At 49.6% G+C, this 18,988-nt stretch overlaps 1 protein-coding gene across 2 annotated transcripts in view; it reads right to left on the bottom strand.

The window, feature by feature from the left end:
* Positions 1–18,988, bottom strand: part of WTIP (WT1 interacting protein) — an 88,827-nt gene that overhangs the window by 52,454 nt on the left and 17,385 nt on the right. For both annotated transcript variants that reach the window (XM_054640977.2, XM_077185198.1), the window contains exon 2: positions 4,752–4,853. In XM_054640977.2, the coding sequence (XP_054496952.2) occupies positions 4,752–4,853 (102 nt within the window). The remainder of the gene's footprint in view (positions 1–4,751; positions 4,854–18,988) is intronic.

Here is an 18,988-nt window from a genome sequence, read left to right as displayed (position 1 = left end):
CTTTGGTGTGTAACTCTGAGCTTCACATCAGGGGATGGTGAGCTCTGTGCACAGAGCAAGGAGACAAAACAATTCCTGCTCCAGCTGGGGACCAAGGACAAATGACCCAAATCTCAGCCCAAGAGCACAAACCCCGTGGGCTGGAGAGAGAAAAACAAGGATGGCACTGCATGGGCTAAAGCTGGAATTGGACAATGAACTGCAAGATGCAAATGGAGCAGAACTGATCCAAGGGAGAGACCCCGGGAGCGCTCGTGCATTTTGGGACCATTTTGGTTCATCCTGGGTGCAGCCCTGGCTGGGCTCTTGTGCTGCCCAAGGTGGATCCATGCAGGAGATCCTGTTAATAAATCCCTGCTTTGTTCTTTGTCTCTGTCAGCCTCTGCTCTGGGGCAGCCTCTCAAGGCATCAGTTTGAGTGGGAAAGGGCTCTGGGAGCTCCTGGGGAGGCTCAGGAAGGGCTGGCCTGGCACACGCTGCCCTCTTCAACCAGGACACCCTGACAGATGGCACCTGGCACTGGAACTGAAGATAAACTCAAAGAAGTGCCTAAGAAAGGGCTCTGACTCAGGCAGAATTTCCACTTCTCTGCACAACTGCACTTGTCTTTGCTGAGTTGAAAACATTCCCTGCCAAGTGATGAAATGAGGCCTTGGAGGCTCCATCATTCATTATCACATTTCAGCCTGAGTGGTCTCCAAACCACAACTTTTCCCAAGGGTTTGAAATATTATTTTATTTATTTTTTAATTGTAGCTGGTTAAGTATTGAGCCCTTATCTAAATCAGATATCTTCAGGTGCAGAATTATTTTTCTTTGGTTATTGCCTTTTATTTTCTACAACCATTCAGTTGAAAGTAAAACTGAAAACTGCTGGAGATGACCTCAGATCATTCTTGTTATTTGAGGGGAAAAAAGACAGACTGAAAAAAAGGACAGACAGGCAATCTTGTGCTTGTATTCTCACATTTCTAATTTGTGTTGTGATGGCATGGCCAGGTTTAGGTGCTGGGGGGCTCTGTGAGAAGCTGCCAGGAACTTCCCCTGTGTCCAGCAGAGCCAATTCCAGAGGCTCCAGGACTGACCCACCCCTGGCCAAGGCTGGGCCCCTCAGTGACAGCAGCAGCACCTCTGGGGACACTTGGGAAGGGGGAGGAAACCCCCTGGAACTGCAGCTGGCTGAGAGCAGGGAGGATGTGTGAGAGGAGCAGCTCTGCAGAGCCCAGGGCAGGGCAGGAGGGGCAGGAGCTGCTCCAGAGGCTGGAGCTGAGGCTCCCCTGAGCCCGGGGTGCAGCCCAGGGAGAGGCAGCTGAGCCCCCCCTGCAGCCCTGGGGAACAGCAGGGACCAGAGATCATCCCCTGCAGCCCTGGGGAACAGCAGGGACCAGAGATCATCCCCTGCAGCCCTGGGGAACAGCAGGGACCAGAGATCATCCCCTGCAGCCCTGGGGAACAGCAGGGACCAGAGATCATCCCCCTGCAGCCCTGGGGAACAGCAGGGACCAGAGATCATCCCCTGCAGCCCTGGGGAACAGCATGGACCAGAGATCATCAGAGATCCTGAAGGATGCAGCCCATGGGAAGCTCTCAGGCTGCAGAAGCTCAAGGAGCTCACTGTCCCCTGTGGGAGGGACCCCACACTGGAGCACAGGAAGATGTGAGGGGCCCTTGCCCTGAGGAGGAAGGAGCAGCAGAGACAACCTGGGATGAGCTGAGCACAGCCCCCATTCCCCATCCCCCTGCACCACTCAGGGCAGAGGTGGAGAAAGCTGGGAGTAAAGTTAAACCCAGGAAGAAAGGAGGGGTGGGGAGAACCTGTTTTAAGATTCAGTTTTTATTTGCCATTATCCTACTCTGATTTGGTTGTTAATAGATTTTTTTGGAGCTCTCCCTGCCCTTATCTTGACTCACAGCCTTTCCTTATCTCTCCTCTCCCCATCCAGCTGAGGCGGGCAGGGACAGAGGGGCTTTGGTGGGCACCTGGAGTCCAGCCAGGTCCAACCACCACATAAACACACACAGAACTACAGCACAGACAGGTTCAGGCAGAGAGAACCCATGGGCTTCTCTACTCTGCTGTCAAGGCTCAGAAGGAGCAGCAGTGAGTGCTGTGACCTCTCACCTAACAAAGATCATTAATGATCACCCAATTACCTAAAGCTTGGCTCAGCTTAAAACATTCTCCAAAGGGACATTTGGTCTTAATTTAAAAACAAAAAAGAATAGAGAATCTGCCACTTCTTTTGCTGTTTTGTTCCAGCAGTTAATCATCCTCATTGCAGACGAACTGTCTTTGATTTCCTATTTGAATTGTGTAATTTCAGCCTCCAGGAAAGATTTCTCTTGTGTTTGTCTCTAGTACATATGAGGCCACTTTCTAATGCTGTTTTATGGTTCATATACTTACAAGCTCCAGCCACATGACCCTCCCACAATTTCAGATACCCAAAATACACTGAGCTCTCATGATTAGCTTTTCTCCAGCCTTTAATCATCTATTTAAGTTCTTCTGGGCCCTCTCTGGTTACTCTCACCCATCCAAAGGTGGGCATCAAACCTACAGCTCAGGATTCTCACACAGGTCCCAGCAATGTCACAAAATGAACTCCCTGGTCATGAAGTGCAGTCCTCTGAGAAGCTTCCATTTGGTTTTGCCTCTGAGCTCCTGCAAAGCCCTTTCAGCCCCATTCTCAAGGGTGCAGCTCCCACAGACAGAACCTGCACACCCTGGTCCCAGGGTCTGGCTCTACTGGCACTGTACCAAACCACTCTGGGCTTTCCATGGGTTGCACAGCCCAAAACACAGTGAGAAATGAAAGAGTTAATGCAACACCCTGCTCCCAGCTGGCTCATGTTGATCCTAGCTCAGAGCTGAGAGGAAAAGCTCTGCTCTGGACCCACCCTTGAGCTGAGCTTTGCTCAGATGTTTCAGCTGCCTGAGCCCCTCTCCAGTGCCCAAACTCTCCCCTGCCAACAGGGCTGTACCAGAGGCTGCAAACATTCAATCCAAGCCCTTCCACTGGTGAACTATGCTGGTGGGGCCTCCAGCCCAGAGCAGCACAGAGAGAGGCTGAGAAGACAACCTGGAGCATCTCCCTGTGCTGGGGTGACTCACGGGAAGCGCCTGAATCACCAAATTCCAGGGAGCCAAGGGTGGGGCAGGCAATGCCTCAGGTGGACATGTCTCAAGCTGCCCCGTGGTGGGTGAGCACTGGCCACACACACCTCTCCACAACAGTCAGAAAAGGTTGTTATGTGCTTCAATAATTGAGTTGTGTTTGTATTTTGCTGTTAAAATACACTTCTTGTCCCTTATACATTTTTGTCAGGAACAGTGACCTGCACACAGAACCCCATGGTAGCAAACATGCAGCTTGAGTACTTAAAAACAACATTTCTGCCCCAGAGAGGAAGCTGGAATTCACCCATGCAATTAGGTTAGGTTAATGCTGTGGATAGACATTATCTGATATCCTATTTTGTAATCCTCTGCTAAGCAGGATGCTGCTCACTTTGGGAGCCAGCAAAACAGCTAACTCACAGTCAGACCTGAGCAAAGCCATGAGCAGTCCCTGAGGGGCTGAGATGAGTTCAGCCCTGCAGCTGGTAATGATCCAGAGTCATTTAGAAAAGTCACTAAATTCTACATTCAGCTTGAAGGTTTCTTTAAACCAATATTTATCAGTACAAATCTCAGGAGAAAAGACAAAAATTCTCCTGTCAGAAGTGAACTTTACAATGTTCTTCTGATTATCAACTGATTTGGTTCTATGCCAATAATACTTTACTCTTTTTCTAATCCTTAATTAATCCTTTTTAGAAACAATCTGTGTTCAGCACATTCTGCTTAGAATAAATCCTTTGCTGTGTATCTTTATCATAACAAGATCTTCCAAATCCAGGCAAATATTTTCATATATAAAGAACCTCACTAGATGAGTGCATAAAACAAGAAAAATCACCTGACTCCTGAAAATTGAGCTCTCACACTTCCCTTGAGCTTGGTGGGAATTTGTGAGCTCTCAGCAGTTGCAGACAAGACACTGAGGAAATCTCCAACTTAAGTTCACAATGCCTGACTTAAGGCACACTTCTGAAAATGCTGCCCTGAATTTTCCATTTCCCCTGGCAAAGCCAGGGTTTCCCCAAATCACACACAGAAACATCTCTTTCAGATTAAAAGGGAAACCTAAAAAGGTCCTGAGAACAGCAAGGAGGAAACAGTGATTTATCATCTGGTTTTCCCCCACAAAAATAAAATCTTGTAATAGCATAAGACATTTCAACACACAGTTTCTATTTGTTCTTGTCACATTCAACCGTAAGTGAACAATTTTTGAGCACTGTGTATACACAGAAATGACAAATACACATGCCTGACTAGACTTGCATTTGCAAATGAAAGTGACAAAAATATGGTTTTGGCCAAACAAAATTACCTTTTTTTCTATAAAAATGATACATGCACAGTACAGTTCCATAAACACAAGTGATTTAAAGCACACAGTGCTCCTAACAGCCAGGTTGAAGCCATTTTGTAAATGCAGCCCTTCAAACAACCAAACACTCCTTTTCTGGGCTGCTGCTTAGGAAAACACCACTGAGCACTTACAGATGGCAAATAAAAACCAATTTTTGAAGCTGGAGCCTTGTGTGGGAAATGTGCCTGGGGAAGCAGGCAGGATGAGGTCTCACTTCGCCCACTGGTTCAAAAGGAAGGCACAGAAGAAGGGCACAGCAGATGTGACTTACCACAGGAGCAGCAGGTGAAGCAGTTGGTATGATAGAGGTTGCCCATTGCTTGGCAAGCCTGGCTCGCTCCATACACACCTTTTCCACATTTTATACAAATACCTACAAAGCAGAAAGAGAATCAAAGTTAAAATCCTCCACAGCTCCTAAGAACAGCTCCAGGCTGTTGATTCACAACACCCAGGAGACCCCCACCATTGATACCCTAAATCAATGAGCTCCTCACTCTGAATAGATTCAAGTACCCAAGAGAGCAGCAGGCGGCTGCAGTGAAACAAATGCATGGAAATCAACCCAAAATTAAGGGGGGGGCCAAGCCTCTGCTGGTGTTTCAAAGCAGGGAGGCTGAGGCTGGCTGCAGACAGAAACCCAGAGGAGGCAGGTGCAGCCAGAAAGGACAGAGAAATCCACACACTCTGCAAACAACTCTGCCAGCCCAAGGAATAATTCAGTGAGACCTTCACAACAAAGTGCTCCTCCACATGACATTCAACAACCACTGATAAAACAACAATTCAGTCCAACCCAAAAGATTTCTCCTTGGCCCTCTCCACAAACACAACACCAAGCACTGCAGTGAAAGCCACTGGGAAAATGGATCTGTCAGTCACACCTAGGAATTGTTTCATTCCCTGTGGGCAGAGGATGTAACCTCATCAACACAACCTGGCACCTGACACCCCCAGCAGCAAAGCCTCTGCCTTCCTTCTGGTCCCAGGGCAGAAATTCAGGCTGTGCTTCAGTGGGCTCAGAAATTCCCCCTGATGCCCACCCCTGCTCCCGGGGATGCCAGGGATGACTCCCATGGAGTCCTCAGGAGGCCAAAGCACCAGGAGCCAACAAGTCAGAGCTCAGCTCTACACATGGCAAACTCACAGGGAAGGTCATGATTTTAGTCAGCTCTACAAAGGGGTTTTTTGGGAATGGTTTGGTTTTGGGGACTATTTAAAGTTATTTCCTTGAAGTTTTGGGGTTGTTTTTTTTTTTTTTTGAGAGTCTTTTGCCTGTGCACTTATTTCTACCTATTCATACCCTCTCTAAATTCAAACCAAGGAAGGGAATTAATTCAAGGATCACTTTGGTTTTGTATCCCTATGAAGAAGAACCTAAACTCTGTGGAATCCATGTCTTCCTCTCACACAACTGGGACTACTGATTTTTAAGTTCCTCTGAGGTGTCCACAGGTCTCTATTCAATCCTAGCAGGACAGCCCATCAGGACAAGGCTGGTGATATTTTTAAAATACTACAGTAGAAAATAAAGACAAAGATTTTTTTTTTGTTTCAAACGGGTCTAAAGAAACTGCTGTGTTCTTCTATTTCTACAAGTGCATACACAAGCTTGGCATTAATCATTGGCACCCACAAAACTGCTAATACACCTAAGAACTGCAGAACTACAAAACCAGGCTTTTATTTTTCAGAATTCTCCCCTGCTGTGCACATTCTGTGTAACTACATGCAAAATAAAAATGCAAGTTCTATGGGGGAAGATCAGGATATCATGAACAGGCATCCCTCTCTTGTCCTGGGAGACATCTTTCCATGAACTTCTCCAGTGTGAGAGCTTCCACAGGCTGCAGTCCTTCAGGAGCTGCTCCAGCCTGGTCCCTTCCCATGGGTGCAGTCAGTCCTTCAGGATCTGCTCCAGCCTGGTCCTGTCCATGGGTGCAGTCAGTCCCTCAGGAGCTGCTCCAGCCTGGTCCCTTCCCATGGGTGCAGTCAGTCCTTCAGGAGCTGCTCCAGCCCAGCTCTCCTGTGGGCTCACAGCTCCTGCCAGCAAAGCTGTTCCAGCTTGGGCTCCTCTCTCCACAGGTGCTGCCAGGAGCTGCTCCAGTGTGGGGTTCCCAGGGTCAGAGCCTCCTCCAGGCACCCCCTGCTCCTGTGTGGGGCCTGCAGGGGGATGATCTCTGGTCCCTGCTGTTCCCCAGGGCTGCAGGGGATGATCTCTGGTCCCTGCTGTTCCCCAGGGCTGCAGGGGATGATCTCTGGTCCCTGCTGCTCCCCAGGGCTGCAGGGGATGATCTCTGGTCCCTGCTGTTCCCCAGGGCTGCAGGGGATGATCTCTGGTCCCTGCTGTTCCCCAGGGCTGCAGGGGATGATCTCTGGTCCCTGCTGTTCCCCAGGGCTGCAGGGGATGATCTCTGGTCCCTGCTGTTCCCCAGGGCTGCAGGGGATGATCTCTGGTCCCTGCTGTTCCCCAGGGCTGCAGGGGATGATCTCTGGTCCCTGCTGTTCCCCAGGGCTGCAGGGGGGGCTCAGCTGCCTCTCCCTGGGCTGCACCCTGGGCTCAGGGGAGCCTCAGCTCCAGCCCCTGGAGCAGCTCCTGCCCCTCCTGCCCTGCCCTGGGCTCTGCAGAGCTGCTCCTCTCACACATCCTCCCTGCTCTCAGCCAGCTGCAGTTCCAGGGGGTTTCCTCCCCCTTCCCAAGTGTCCCCAGAGGTGCTGCTGCTGTCACTGAGGGGCCCAGCCTTGGCCAGGGGTGGGTCAGTCCTGGAGCCTCTGGAATTGGCTCTGCTGGACACAGGGGAAGCTTCTGGCAGCTTCTCACAGAGCCCCCCAGCACCTAAACCTGGCCATGCCAGCCCAGGGCTACACAACCTTTCCAAAACTGAACTGCTTCAGTTTAGAGCAGCATCAACACAGCCATCAGTGTGAGCTGTGGAGTGGGATCAGGTTAATTGGGACACTGGCAAGTTTAAAAAAAGCAGTTTTCCTGTACTACAAATTCCAATACTGAAATGGAAAGACCATTCATTAAATCCCAGGGTTTATTGGTGTTTATACCTTTAACTGCCTCATTTCATGCCATGAAGGGAGATTAGCTTTTCATTTAGCTAGCTCAACATTCTGGCACAATGTTGCCATTTTAGACTATTTGTCAAATGAAATTATGAATTTCAAAATTCAATACATCCATTAATATTTTTTAAAATTTTAAACATGATGTCAGAATTTAGGGAAGAAAAAACTATAACTTTAAGATTAACATTAAGTTTACCCAAGCTAAATCTAGTGAGACAAACTAGCTGCCATCCAGATCCATCAGTTTATTGCAAACTTGTTAGGAAAATGCCAGTCCTTGGGTGAGCTCAGCCCTGACACAAGAAATGGAAATTTCAGAACATTTGTTGCCTTATCCAAGGCTGCCAAGTCTATTCATTTATTTGTAACCAAATGTTATGGACAACATCCTCTATTTGCCATGAGTTAAAGGTTAACTGATCAGAGATGGGTACTGTGGACACTGTGCCTGGCAGAGGTGTCCTGTGAGCCAGCAGCTGCAGGAATTCCTCCCTCTGGGCAGCAGCACAGAGCCCAGGCCCTGCTCTCTGTCCCAGCACATCCCAGGCTCTGCAGGGCCCTGCCCAGGAGGGGCTGCACAGCCCCAGGGTCACACCTGGGCCAAGCTGGTGCCACCTCAGCACCACACCCTGCTCCGAGTCTCGGTTCTCTCTTGGCTGTGGGGACAGAGGAAGCCCCTTCAGAGCCCCCCAGCTCCCTGGGCACTCCTTGGCCGCCTTCTGAATGCCAGCCCTGGCAGCTGTTGATGATCTGCCTGCCTGGTAGGTTATGCCAACTCAACTACATTTTCCCATCTACGCTTAAAACTTTTCAAAGAAGAGCAGGAACCCACAGTCTGTAACTCTGGCAATTCTGTCTCTGGTCTCTTGTGCACAAATCTACTGCAGCCCAAACTGCTTTGATAAATGCAGGTTATTACCTCATTTCTCTGACATTGCTGCACTGAACCATCAGAAGCAAAAGAAGGATTTATTGTGGATGCTAAACTTGCACTGGCCTCTCCAAGCAAGTGATTAGTTAGGAGCAGCTGTCAGTTTGTTAACTTGTTTTCTCCAAGAGAGCAGTCATTAACTCCAGGAAGGAATGACCACAGAGATGATTAGCATACTAAAAAAGTGTATGTAAAATTCCAAAAGGCTATTTTGGAAAATATATATGCAGCTGCAGTGTGAGTTTAGTGTGAGCTCATAGCTGCCAAGGAGAAGCCCTGATTACATGGCTGCTCAGGTCTGCTTTTCCACCAGCCACAGCCCAGACTGCACACTGTGGGCTTGTGAAGCCCTGACATAACAGCTACATCACTTTTCCCCCCTCCCCAGATTTAATTCCAAGGCTTGTTAAACCACCTATGAAGAATGTTCTGTTGCAGAGCAACCGTGTCTGGTTTCTGACACTTCCCTTGACATGATTTCAGAGCAACTTCTGCCTTTATACAATTCCTTGCCCCTCCTGACAGCTCAATTCTGAGCAGTCAGCTGTACCCAGATCTTTAACACAGCAGCTGCTGTTTCTGCCCAGGTCATCAGCTCTCCAACAGACCTGGTGTGTCTACCCAGAAACATACATTACAAGATGCTGCATTTACTCAAAGTTGCCGTGAGGTTGGCTGAGGCAGGAGCAGGGTCACAGCAGTCCTGGCTGGGGTGGAGAGAGGTTCACACCCTCACTGAGCACTGAGCCAAACAGAGCAGAGACTGAACAAACACTCTGTGGAGCACAGCAAAGGACCACCAACAAAATGGTACTGGGAAGAGAAGGAGCTCCCAGAGCCTCCCTGCTGCACTCCAGCACATGGCCAGGGCTCCCCACATCTTCAACCTTGCACTTGGCTGAGCTGGATCACATCAGTGAGAACATATCCCTGGACATGGGGCAGCAAGCCTCCAGCCCTGCATGGCAGCACAGACACAGCTCCTGGGGAGCTCCCACAGCACAGCAGATCACACTGGGACCTTCTGATGTGCTCAGGGACCTGAGACCAAATGCAATGCATTATAATTACAAAGGTATCAGCAACAACCTATTTTTCAGCCTGCTGGTACTAGTAAGAGTTCCCTGCAGTAGCCTGTGCATTCCAAGAAGTTCAGTTTGGGACCTGTACATCAGATCCAGTAATGCTCTTTTGGCCATGCCAGCACAGGCTGCTCCTTCATACAGACTTTACCAGGCAGCCAGAATTAGGGAAATATCCTGATAAATGCCATGCATATCATGGCAGATATTTAACCACCTTTGATCTCAGACACAGGTGGAATTCAGCCTGTGCCTGAAGCCATCCTTTTATAACCTGAAAGGTTTAGCACAAATGCAAGAGAAATGGCACCACGTGGCCTCTGAGCTGCAGCAGGCAGCAGCTGTGGGAGCATCCACAGCCTGAGCCCCACAGCCCAGGGATGAGCTGCAGCCTCCCTGCTCTGCAGCCCCACCATATCTCAGGATAACTGCTACATGCTGCCTACAGTAGGAAACAACCAAGCCCTGTCATCAAGAGTTATGGTAAAGCTAAAATTAACAACTAACACATGGCACAGATGACTCCATCCCTGCCTCTGCCGTGCTGGGAAAAGGGCGGATGAACATCGTGCTGAGCCACTGCAAAATCCCCTTTTCTTCTTTCAGACAGGAAAACCATCTCTACACAAGCCCCACACAAGATTCTGTACACCTGCAGCCCATCCATGGCACAGGGGCAGGGAGATGGACACCCACTGCCGTGGAGCAGGGAGAGCAAACAAGGAGGGAAGCCTCAGCTGCAAACCAGATGCCAAACTGCACCAAGAGCAGAGGGCTGTGAGGGGCTGTGTCAGACACCTGCAGGTGCCAGGGGAGGGGCTCCCACACTGCCTGGAGCCTGTGATCCCACACAGGTGCTGCTCTCCTGTGAGATGGGCTCTGCTGAGAAGCCAGGTGAGCAGGGCAGCCCCAGAGCTGCCCCCAGCCCAGGCAGTTCTGCCCCTGCTGCTGCAGCACCTGCTGAGCTCCCGGGCAGCTTGGATCCAAGAGGTGACTTCAGGGGAGAAAAATGCTCCTTTCCTTCCAAGAACCACGGGAGGAGGGATCTTCCAACACACACACACGTCACCCCCGGCAGGCACAGGGAGGAGACACGAGGCACCTGCAGGGGCAGAGCCGGGGAGGAGCCCAGGAACCCGCCCAGCCTCTCACCGTGGGCAGCTCTCACTGCAGGGCTTGCATCTGCCACCTGCCAGAAACATACACATGGATTACAGTCCTTACAAGGATTCGGTATCTAATGTGAAATCTGGTACACACAAGTTATAAATAAATACCTGGACATGCTCAGCAGCAACACCCTGTGCTGGGAGTGATGGAGGAACTGCCTGGCTGAGCTACCAGCACTGCCTCTGCCCCAGGAAGAGCAGGACACACCACAGCTTGAATTAAGGTTGAAAATGACAGGCTAAGAACAGTGAGAAATGCTCAAGTAAATGTTTTAGGCTCTCCTGCCAAGCCCCAGCCCATGCACACCTGACCCCATCCAGCAACACAGCCCCAGCTCCAGGCTGGAGTCCCCATGTGCTCCCTGCAGTGACTGTGCTGGAGGGAACCACACTGGAGGAACAGGGGCCACAGCACCTAACACAAATCACAGCTTAAGCAAAGCAAGGCAAGAAGCAGCCTGTGCACTGTGAAACTTCTGGTTGTTACTGTTAAACCTTGTTGTGATTGCCCCCAACCTTACTCTCGTCCTCAAGGAATAATAAATAAACTATTTAGGCCCTTGAGATATGCATCTGCTGACTTAAAAAGATCTCCATCACTTCAGTGCCTGCGTGCTACAGGAGGCTTTACTCAATTAATACACAGGAGTGATGCATGTGTAGAACTTTACTCAGAAAAATCAAAATTTGAAATAATTTATGTTTGGTTACAAGTGCAGCAAAGTTCACATTCACTAGAAGTTTTGCAGAAGCAAAGTTCTAGGTTCTGGAAAACCTTTCATTACCTCTACTCTGCCTGTTGCTTAACAAGGCTTGTGTGGGACAAAGCAGCTGGGAGAGGTCATGGCCACAAAGGAAGGCCCTGGGAGCAGTTCCAGGAGTGACAGTGCCAAGCCCTACCTGCCTGAGGGATGAGCGCTGCCAGCAGGACTCTGCTCACCTGAGAGCAGCCATAGGTGCTGCCTGTCCTGCTCTGTCCTTAACCCTGCTGGAGTTTCACACACAGGGTGAGGTAATGGGCAAGTGTTTGGGAGCACAGAGGGCCACAGAAACAATTCACAAATGCCACCCTCCCTGGTTCAGCAGCTCTGAGGCCAGGGCATGTCTGTGCTGGTGAGTGAAGCCAGCTCCAGGCCAGCAGCGCAGAGGGAGAGGCCACGGAGCCGCTCTCAGCCCCGAGCAGCAGCTGCTGCAAACCAGAGGGGATTTGCTGCTGCTAAAGTCCAGCCACCCATCACACAGGGAAAGCCCAAAGCCAGCACAGCAAATGCTTATTGCTTCCTACAGAATGTGAAATTACTGCTCTGAGGCATGAAATGACTGCCAGTGTCTGCAGGGCCCAGCCCTGGTGCCTGAGCGATGGCACAAGGCCGAGCACGGCCCATCCATACCCACACCCTCAGTTACACTCTGCTTGCTTTAAAATATTCATTCCTTGCTCTGGCTGCATTCACTGCATGGCAGTTCCAGGGTAATTCATACTCCTTATCTGGCATTTACAGAGAAATCTTTAGCCACTGAGGCACTGAAGCAGAAGACAGAAGAGTTCCCCTGGCTGCTCCACGGGCTGTGCAACTTTGGGTGGCTTTGTCTGGGATTCAGAGCTCAGCTGAGTGATCAAGGCTCATGCTCACATTGACAATCACAGCACAAGGGGACCTGCAAATAACTTCAGCACCAAAGCAAAAATAAAGACAGAAAAAAATCCTGTTTCTAAAAGTAACCTTGTGATGACTGGGATTGTCAAAGCAAGGAGACATACAGCTGGGGAGGGCACCACTGGGAATGAATAACTTGCAGGGAAAGCCTGTAAATCAGACTTTCCTGTCCTACAGCCCCTCCAGTACTGAGCACCTGAGTGTCCTGCTGTGAACATGAGCCCTCCTACAGCCAACAAGACCCTCAGCTCCAACCACACTTACTCTGCCTGGAGCACAGTGAGTGTAATGACATTTATAATGCAGCCAGCTGAGGAGTGCTGAATTTCCAGCAGGGTAGTACAAGCAGAGGAGGAGAGGCTATGGCCAAAAACTGGAGCTGGTCCAGCTGCTGGCAGAGGAGGACCCAGCAGCACAGCTGCCCAGAGCCAGCAGAACTGAGCCAGGCTCCTGCAGCACTCCAGACTCATCAGATCCCACCAGCCAAAGCTCCACAGTGCTCCTGGGCAAATTCCTGTTAGGGAGCTGGTGTGAAGCACCAGGGGCATTGAGCCCAGCTCATCTCTCAGACTGACAAGGAAGAGGGCAGACCTTCACTCTGCACATCCCAATACTATGGGCAACAGAAGAAGTGGAGCTTCACAGAGGGGGAGATAGAAGAGATTTTCCAAAAAACTTGTACTTGGTTTTTAATTATCATGGATACTGCAATTTATACCAGTTGCTGGTTAAACCAGCTGGGATCACCTGAACTCTGGGGTGAGATGCTTGGCCATGCCATTACTTCAGACTTTGGCACAATGCAAAGTCAGATTATAGACCTTTTATGTATTATTTAAGCTTTTATTAAGTTTGATTTCCCAGTGACAGGTTTAGAGACATTGAGACAGTTTTATTACAGCAAATAACAATAAACTAAATATTTAGAGCTCATATGGCCATTGTCTTTCCTACCTGTAATAGTACATTTGCCCACATATTGCAGATTTTTTCTATGTAAGTGACAGGGTTCACAGTACAGAACCAGCCACAAAACCTACTGCACCAGCCCCCTTTTCCAGTTTTGATGTTCTTAGTCACCTTTAGTTTCTGTCTTGGCTCTTTTATATATTAAATGTGTCACTGACACCTCTGTGGTCTTCAGACAAAAAACCTTCTGAGATGACATGGAAAAGACAGAAACAATTTAAATACCTCAGCTTACAGAAACTGTGCAAGCAGGTAAGAACAGTGATACTGAAAGCAGGGAGGATGCAGCCCAAAAACCCTGAACTCCAGAGATGTCAGAGCTGCAGAGCTCAGCTCACAGAGCAGCCTGGAGACTGCACATTGCATTCCCTGACACTGCAGATGAGTCATCACTGTAATATATGGCAGAAAAAGGTCATATATCACAGCTGCCTTGCTATTTCACATGGGCTCATGGTTAAACAAGGAGACTAGTCTAAAAGTTTCCAGGTGCACTTTGCTATTTTCTTAGATAACTCTCTCTTTCCAGCAGGAGCATGACAGCCTGGAAAAGGCAGGAATTACGTAACCACCACGCTACAAACTAAGCAGCTCCCAGCCCCCAGGGCCAGCACCCACCCCACACAGGTGCTGACACCTCTCCCAGGTCACACCTGCCCCAGGGAGGCCCTTCAGCATGCCCAGAAGCATAAATGGGTTTGCTCAAACACAAACATGCTGTAGGTAGGTATTACACCAAGGTAATAGTGAGAAAGACTGAACTATTCACTTAAGCTGGAAGTGAACTAAAAATCTGTCACCTCAACCCTCTGAACCAGTTTTTTCTCAGACATTTCAAGTCCAGTGACTCAGGAATGCATTGAGAACATCAGGAGGAGGAATGTACCTTCCTGTAAGGCACAGGAACAACCATTTCAGAAAGTAATTTGCCACAGGTTTCTCCCACCTTTAGTCCTGAAGGACCTGGTGAGCCTCAGCTTGGTGACAGTGAGAAGCTGCCCCTCTGAGCTGTAGGGAGGTGCTCAGAGCAGGCAGCCACTCTCTCCACTCACACAGGAAGATGCTCAGACTGTAGGAGAAGCCTGTCCTGATCCAGCAAGCTGAAAACCCTTGGGACAGCTGCTCAAACACAGCTTGAACGACATGTAAACAGGATATTCTAATTTTGCCTCCTCTACCTTTGGGAAACAGCAGCACTAAATGCTGTAGATGTGGGCTCATTTCCTGCCTGTGAATTCAGCTGGGGGGAAAAGTAAAAATCAGAAAATCAACACTGCCCATGTGCTCAGCTGCTCTGCAAGGCTGACCCAAGGTGGGCAAGGGGCTCTCCAGGCTTTTGTCAGACTCCTGTCTGCAATGATTCCTGCAAGAGGGCAACTCTGAGCTTCCCACAGCCATGGGAGAGCCTGAGCTCCACTCTCACCTTCAGGGACTGGCTCCCCCCAGCACCACCCAGAGCTGCAGGAGTGGACAGCTCTCCCTTTGACACTGAACCTTCCACTGACACGGGCAGCAGCACGGGAGGCCATGTTCCAGCAGCTGAATAAATCCAGCACCTGAATAAATCCAGCTTTACAACCCTCAGTACCATAGAAAAAGATGCCACACAGTGTAAAGTACTGATAGTTAGCTTCATCTTGGTGGGATCTCTACTAGGTCAGGTATCTTCTGTCTGGACTGCTTTGACTTTTTGCTGGATCAGATATTGTCAGTCCTGGATCAGGTAACAGTCTGCTCTCCAGCAGCTGGAATGAACTCCAAGGTATGTGTCTGTCTGGCTAATTCAACACAAATGTGAACACACACTTGATCCACATCCAAACAGTATCAATGAATGATCCAGAAATGCACAAATATTACACCCAGGACCATCCCTCTCCCCTACTTTGACCTAGACTGTCATCTTGACATCAAACAGGAGCAAAGTGAGTATAAAAGGGCAAAAATTGGGGGAAAAAAAAGGAAAACCAACAGTGCTAGTTTTCTCTGATGAAAAAGGTATGAAATGGGTATGGTCACAACACCCAGCTGGGAAGCACATGTTGAACCTGCTTGTGCCCCCAGTGATGAGCTCTCTCCCTGCCAGTGACAAGCCAGCAGGCAGAGCTGGCAGACTTTTTTTGCCACCCACCTTTTCTGTTCTCACAGACTGACCAGACCAGTGACACAAGTGCCTGGCTGCCCTGCAAAACTGGACACTGAGGGACAAACTTCCAAGACACTGACTTAGCCTGAAGAGTCCCTGGCAGCCCCCACCTGTGCCAGGGTTTGGCATCACCTGCTCTTTCCACAGCCAAAGCCCTGCAGAGAAACCTGCAGCCACCCAGCTGAAGTGCTAAGCTGCTGCTGCTGCTGCTAGAGAACACAGAGCCCTTGGCACCAAGATGCAAACAGGGAACCACCCTGGCCTCAGTGGCTCCTGTCAAAGAGCAATTTGCTTGAGGGGGGAAGGATTTCTCTTTGCTCATGATCCCTGTGCACTGAGCCTTGTCCTCACAAAGCAGCTGCAGGACCCAGCCACACATCACAGGAGCTCCCAGAATTACCTTGGTGCCTTCTCCAGGCTCACCCTCCCCACTGATGGCAGACAGGCATCCTCTCCTCAGGAGGGTTTTTGGAAGATGGACTCTGTTTCCTGGAAGCTCAATGCCAGACTCCAGTCCAAGGGAGGAACAAGACTCAAAATGCTCTTCCCACCCATTCCTGGCACCCCAACACCCAAACAGCTCTTATTTAGTAACTCATCAGCTCCACCACCCACAGCCATGAGACAGCAAAGGAGTTGTGGCTGAATTTCTAGCAACTCCTACAAAAACACAACTAAAGCACAGTTGAAGAGCAAACTCCCCTGGTATAAATATTCTTTAAAAGTCTTTCTAGAAAAACAGCAAAAATCACCTCCTCAACTGCATAACCAGGGAAAGAGTGAGCATATAGAAAAGGGTAATTTTTCACTTTGTTAGTTACAGTAAACATCTCCAAATAAATGTGATCTTATGAATTTCATCAGCCAAACCTCCCTCCTCTGTTTTGAAAGGTTACATGAAGTGATGAAATGTTAGTTAATTTATGTGTTAAAGGACTGGCTAAAAAATAACAGAAACCTATAATCTTTTCATAATTATAAGTCAACACTTAACTGATATGAGAAGCTCTATTCATAGCCACTAAAAGGAGCATTCATTCCTCTTTGCATCATCCCTTTACCATTTTGTCTTGATGCAATTTTCAACAGCAGGTGAAACCACTAAAAATTGGAAACACTGTGAGAAATTTTCCTCTATCTGGTTTTAATTAAAACACTCAGCAGAACAAAGAAGTGATGGAGAGGGGCAACCCTTTCCACCTCAGCTGCTGCCTGTGACCCATCCTTGGAGAGCCCAGTGCAATGGCAGGGCTAAAGCAGGGGTTCCCACTAGGATCATGCCACAAGCAATAAAGGATCATTCACATCTGATTATGAAGTATGTGGTAGTCATTTGGTGCCCTTTTAGGTTTCAGGGCATCCACCTGAGAGGTGGGCACTGGAGGGGCTGCCTTTGGGAAGCCTGGATGAGAGCTGAGCTCCCCACAGGCTCCCAGCACACAGAGGGAGCTTCCACTGGGCACTGGCTGGGAGCTGGAGTGTCCCCCCAGGACACCAGAGCCAAAGCTGGCACACCCCACTCCCAGCCCCTGCTTCAGACACAGCTGCTGAGGGCAAACTGCCCACACACCGAGGCTGCACCAAGCCCACGGGCAACCAGGACATGCAGGCAGCTCCAGGGTGCCCATGACCCAGGGTGGCCCTCATCCACGATGGTCCAGGGTGGTCCTGATCCACAGTCCATGATCCAGGGTGGTCCTGATCCATGATGGTTCTGATCCTTGATGGTCCTGATCCATGACCCAGGGTGGCCCTGATCCATGATCCAGGGTGGCCCAGGGTGGCCCTGATCCATGATCCAGGGTGGTCCTGATCCACAATCCATGACCCAGGGTGGCCCTGATCCATGATCCAGGGTGGCCCAGGGTGGTCCTGATCTATGATCCATGACCCAGGGTGGTCCTGATCCATGACCCAGGGTGGTCCAGGGTGGTCCTGGTCCATGATCCATGACCCAGGGTGGTCCTGATCCACGATCCATGATCCAGCATGGTCCTGATCCATGATCCAGGGTGGCCCTCATCCATGATCCATGACCCAGAGTGGCCCTCATCCATGATCCAGGGTGGTCCTGATCCATGATGGTTCTGATCCATGATGGTTCTGATCCATGACCCAGGGTGGTCAGCCTGAACTCCAGCTCCAGTTGCTGTGGTTTCCTTTGCCAAACACCCAGCCTGGACTCCAGAGGGCCTTCCTGCAGAGCTGCTCCCAGCACTGGATGAGGCTGTGGCTCCCCACCTGCAGGACTTGGCTTTTCCCTGGGCTGAATTTCCTGAGGTTCCCATTCCCACATTTCTGCAGCCTGTCAGGGTCCTGCTGAGCACCAGCACATCCACTCCATGGGGGTACAATCCACAGCCTGGCTAGAGGGGCACTCTGTCCCATCATTAATGAAGATGTCAAACACTGCTGGCTGCAGAACATGGACTGCTGAGGTGCACCACTGTCACCGACATATTTTATGAACAATTCTTTTGTTAGGATTTCTTCTCCTGAGAAGCTGAGAGGCCTCAGAAACTAATAAACAATAATTATCTGCTGCTGTGGAATGCAACAGGTGCATCTTTGATTGGTCTCATGTGGTTGTTTTTAATTAATGGCCAATCCCAGTCCAGCTGTCTCAGACTCTCTGGTCAGTCACCAGATTTTATTATCATTCCATTCCATTCCTTTCCTTGCTAGCCTTCTGATGAAATCCTTTCTTCTATTCTTTTAGTAAGTTTTTATAAATCATTTTCTTTTAATATAATATATATAATAAAATAATAAATCAGCCTTCTGAAACAGGGAGGCAAGATTCTCATCTCTTCCCTTGTCCTGGGACCTCTGTGAACATTGCAATACACCACCAGTGTCTGGCTCCAACTCAGCCTCATCCTGCAGGTCACACCTGAGCTCAGCCACTTTTCAGTCCCTCTCACAGCCTGTACTCACCAGTTTGTCCAGAGGGATGCTATGGGTGACAGCATCAAAAGCTTTACTAAAGCTGAGATCAAGCACCACTGCTGTCCCCTAATTCCCCAAGATTTTCATCCCAGAAAGCCAACCCAGCACCTCTGGCCATGTTTCCCTGCAGTTCCTTCCCCTCACATACCTGCAGAAGCACTCCCTGACTTCCCTGGCTTTCACCAGGGCCAGCTCCAGCTGAGCCTTGTGTCTCTGGATATTCCCCCAGGTCAGCTGTCCCTGCTTCCACCCCTCACATATCACACAAATCCTTTCCATTTCATTCTTCAGAGCCCCTTGCTCACCCATGCAGGCCTCTTGCCACTTCCTGCATGTCAGGATGGACCATTCCTGAACCTGGAGACTGCAAGCCTTGAAAAATCAGCCAGTTTTCCTGACCCCTTTTCACTTCTCCCAACCTACTTTAGAGCTCCTGTAAGCCAGTAAAATGCAGAATTCATATATGAAATATCCAAAGTCAGTTCAGTCCACAGAAATGCTCTCTCCTGTTGTAGGTACTAGAGAGTCT

Source organism: Agelaius phoeniceus, chromosome 12 (genome assembly GCF_051311805.1).
Source record: "Agelaius phoeniceus isolate bAgePho1 chromosome 12, bAgePho1.hap1, whole genome shotgun sequence".
NCBI classification, from domain to species: Eukaryota; Metazoa; Chordata; class Aves; order Passeriformes; family Icteridae; genus Agelaius; species Agelaius phoeniceus.
Note: the sequence above shows the minus strand (reverse complement) of the source record. Positions and strands in the feature narration are given on the sequence as shown.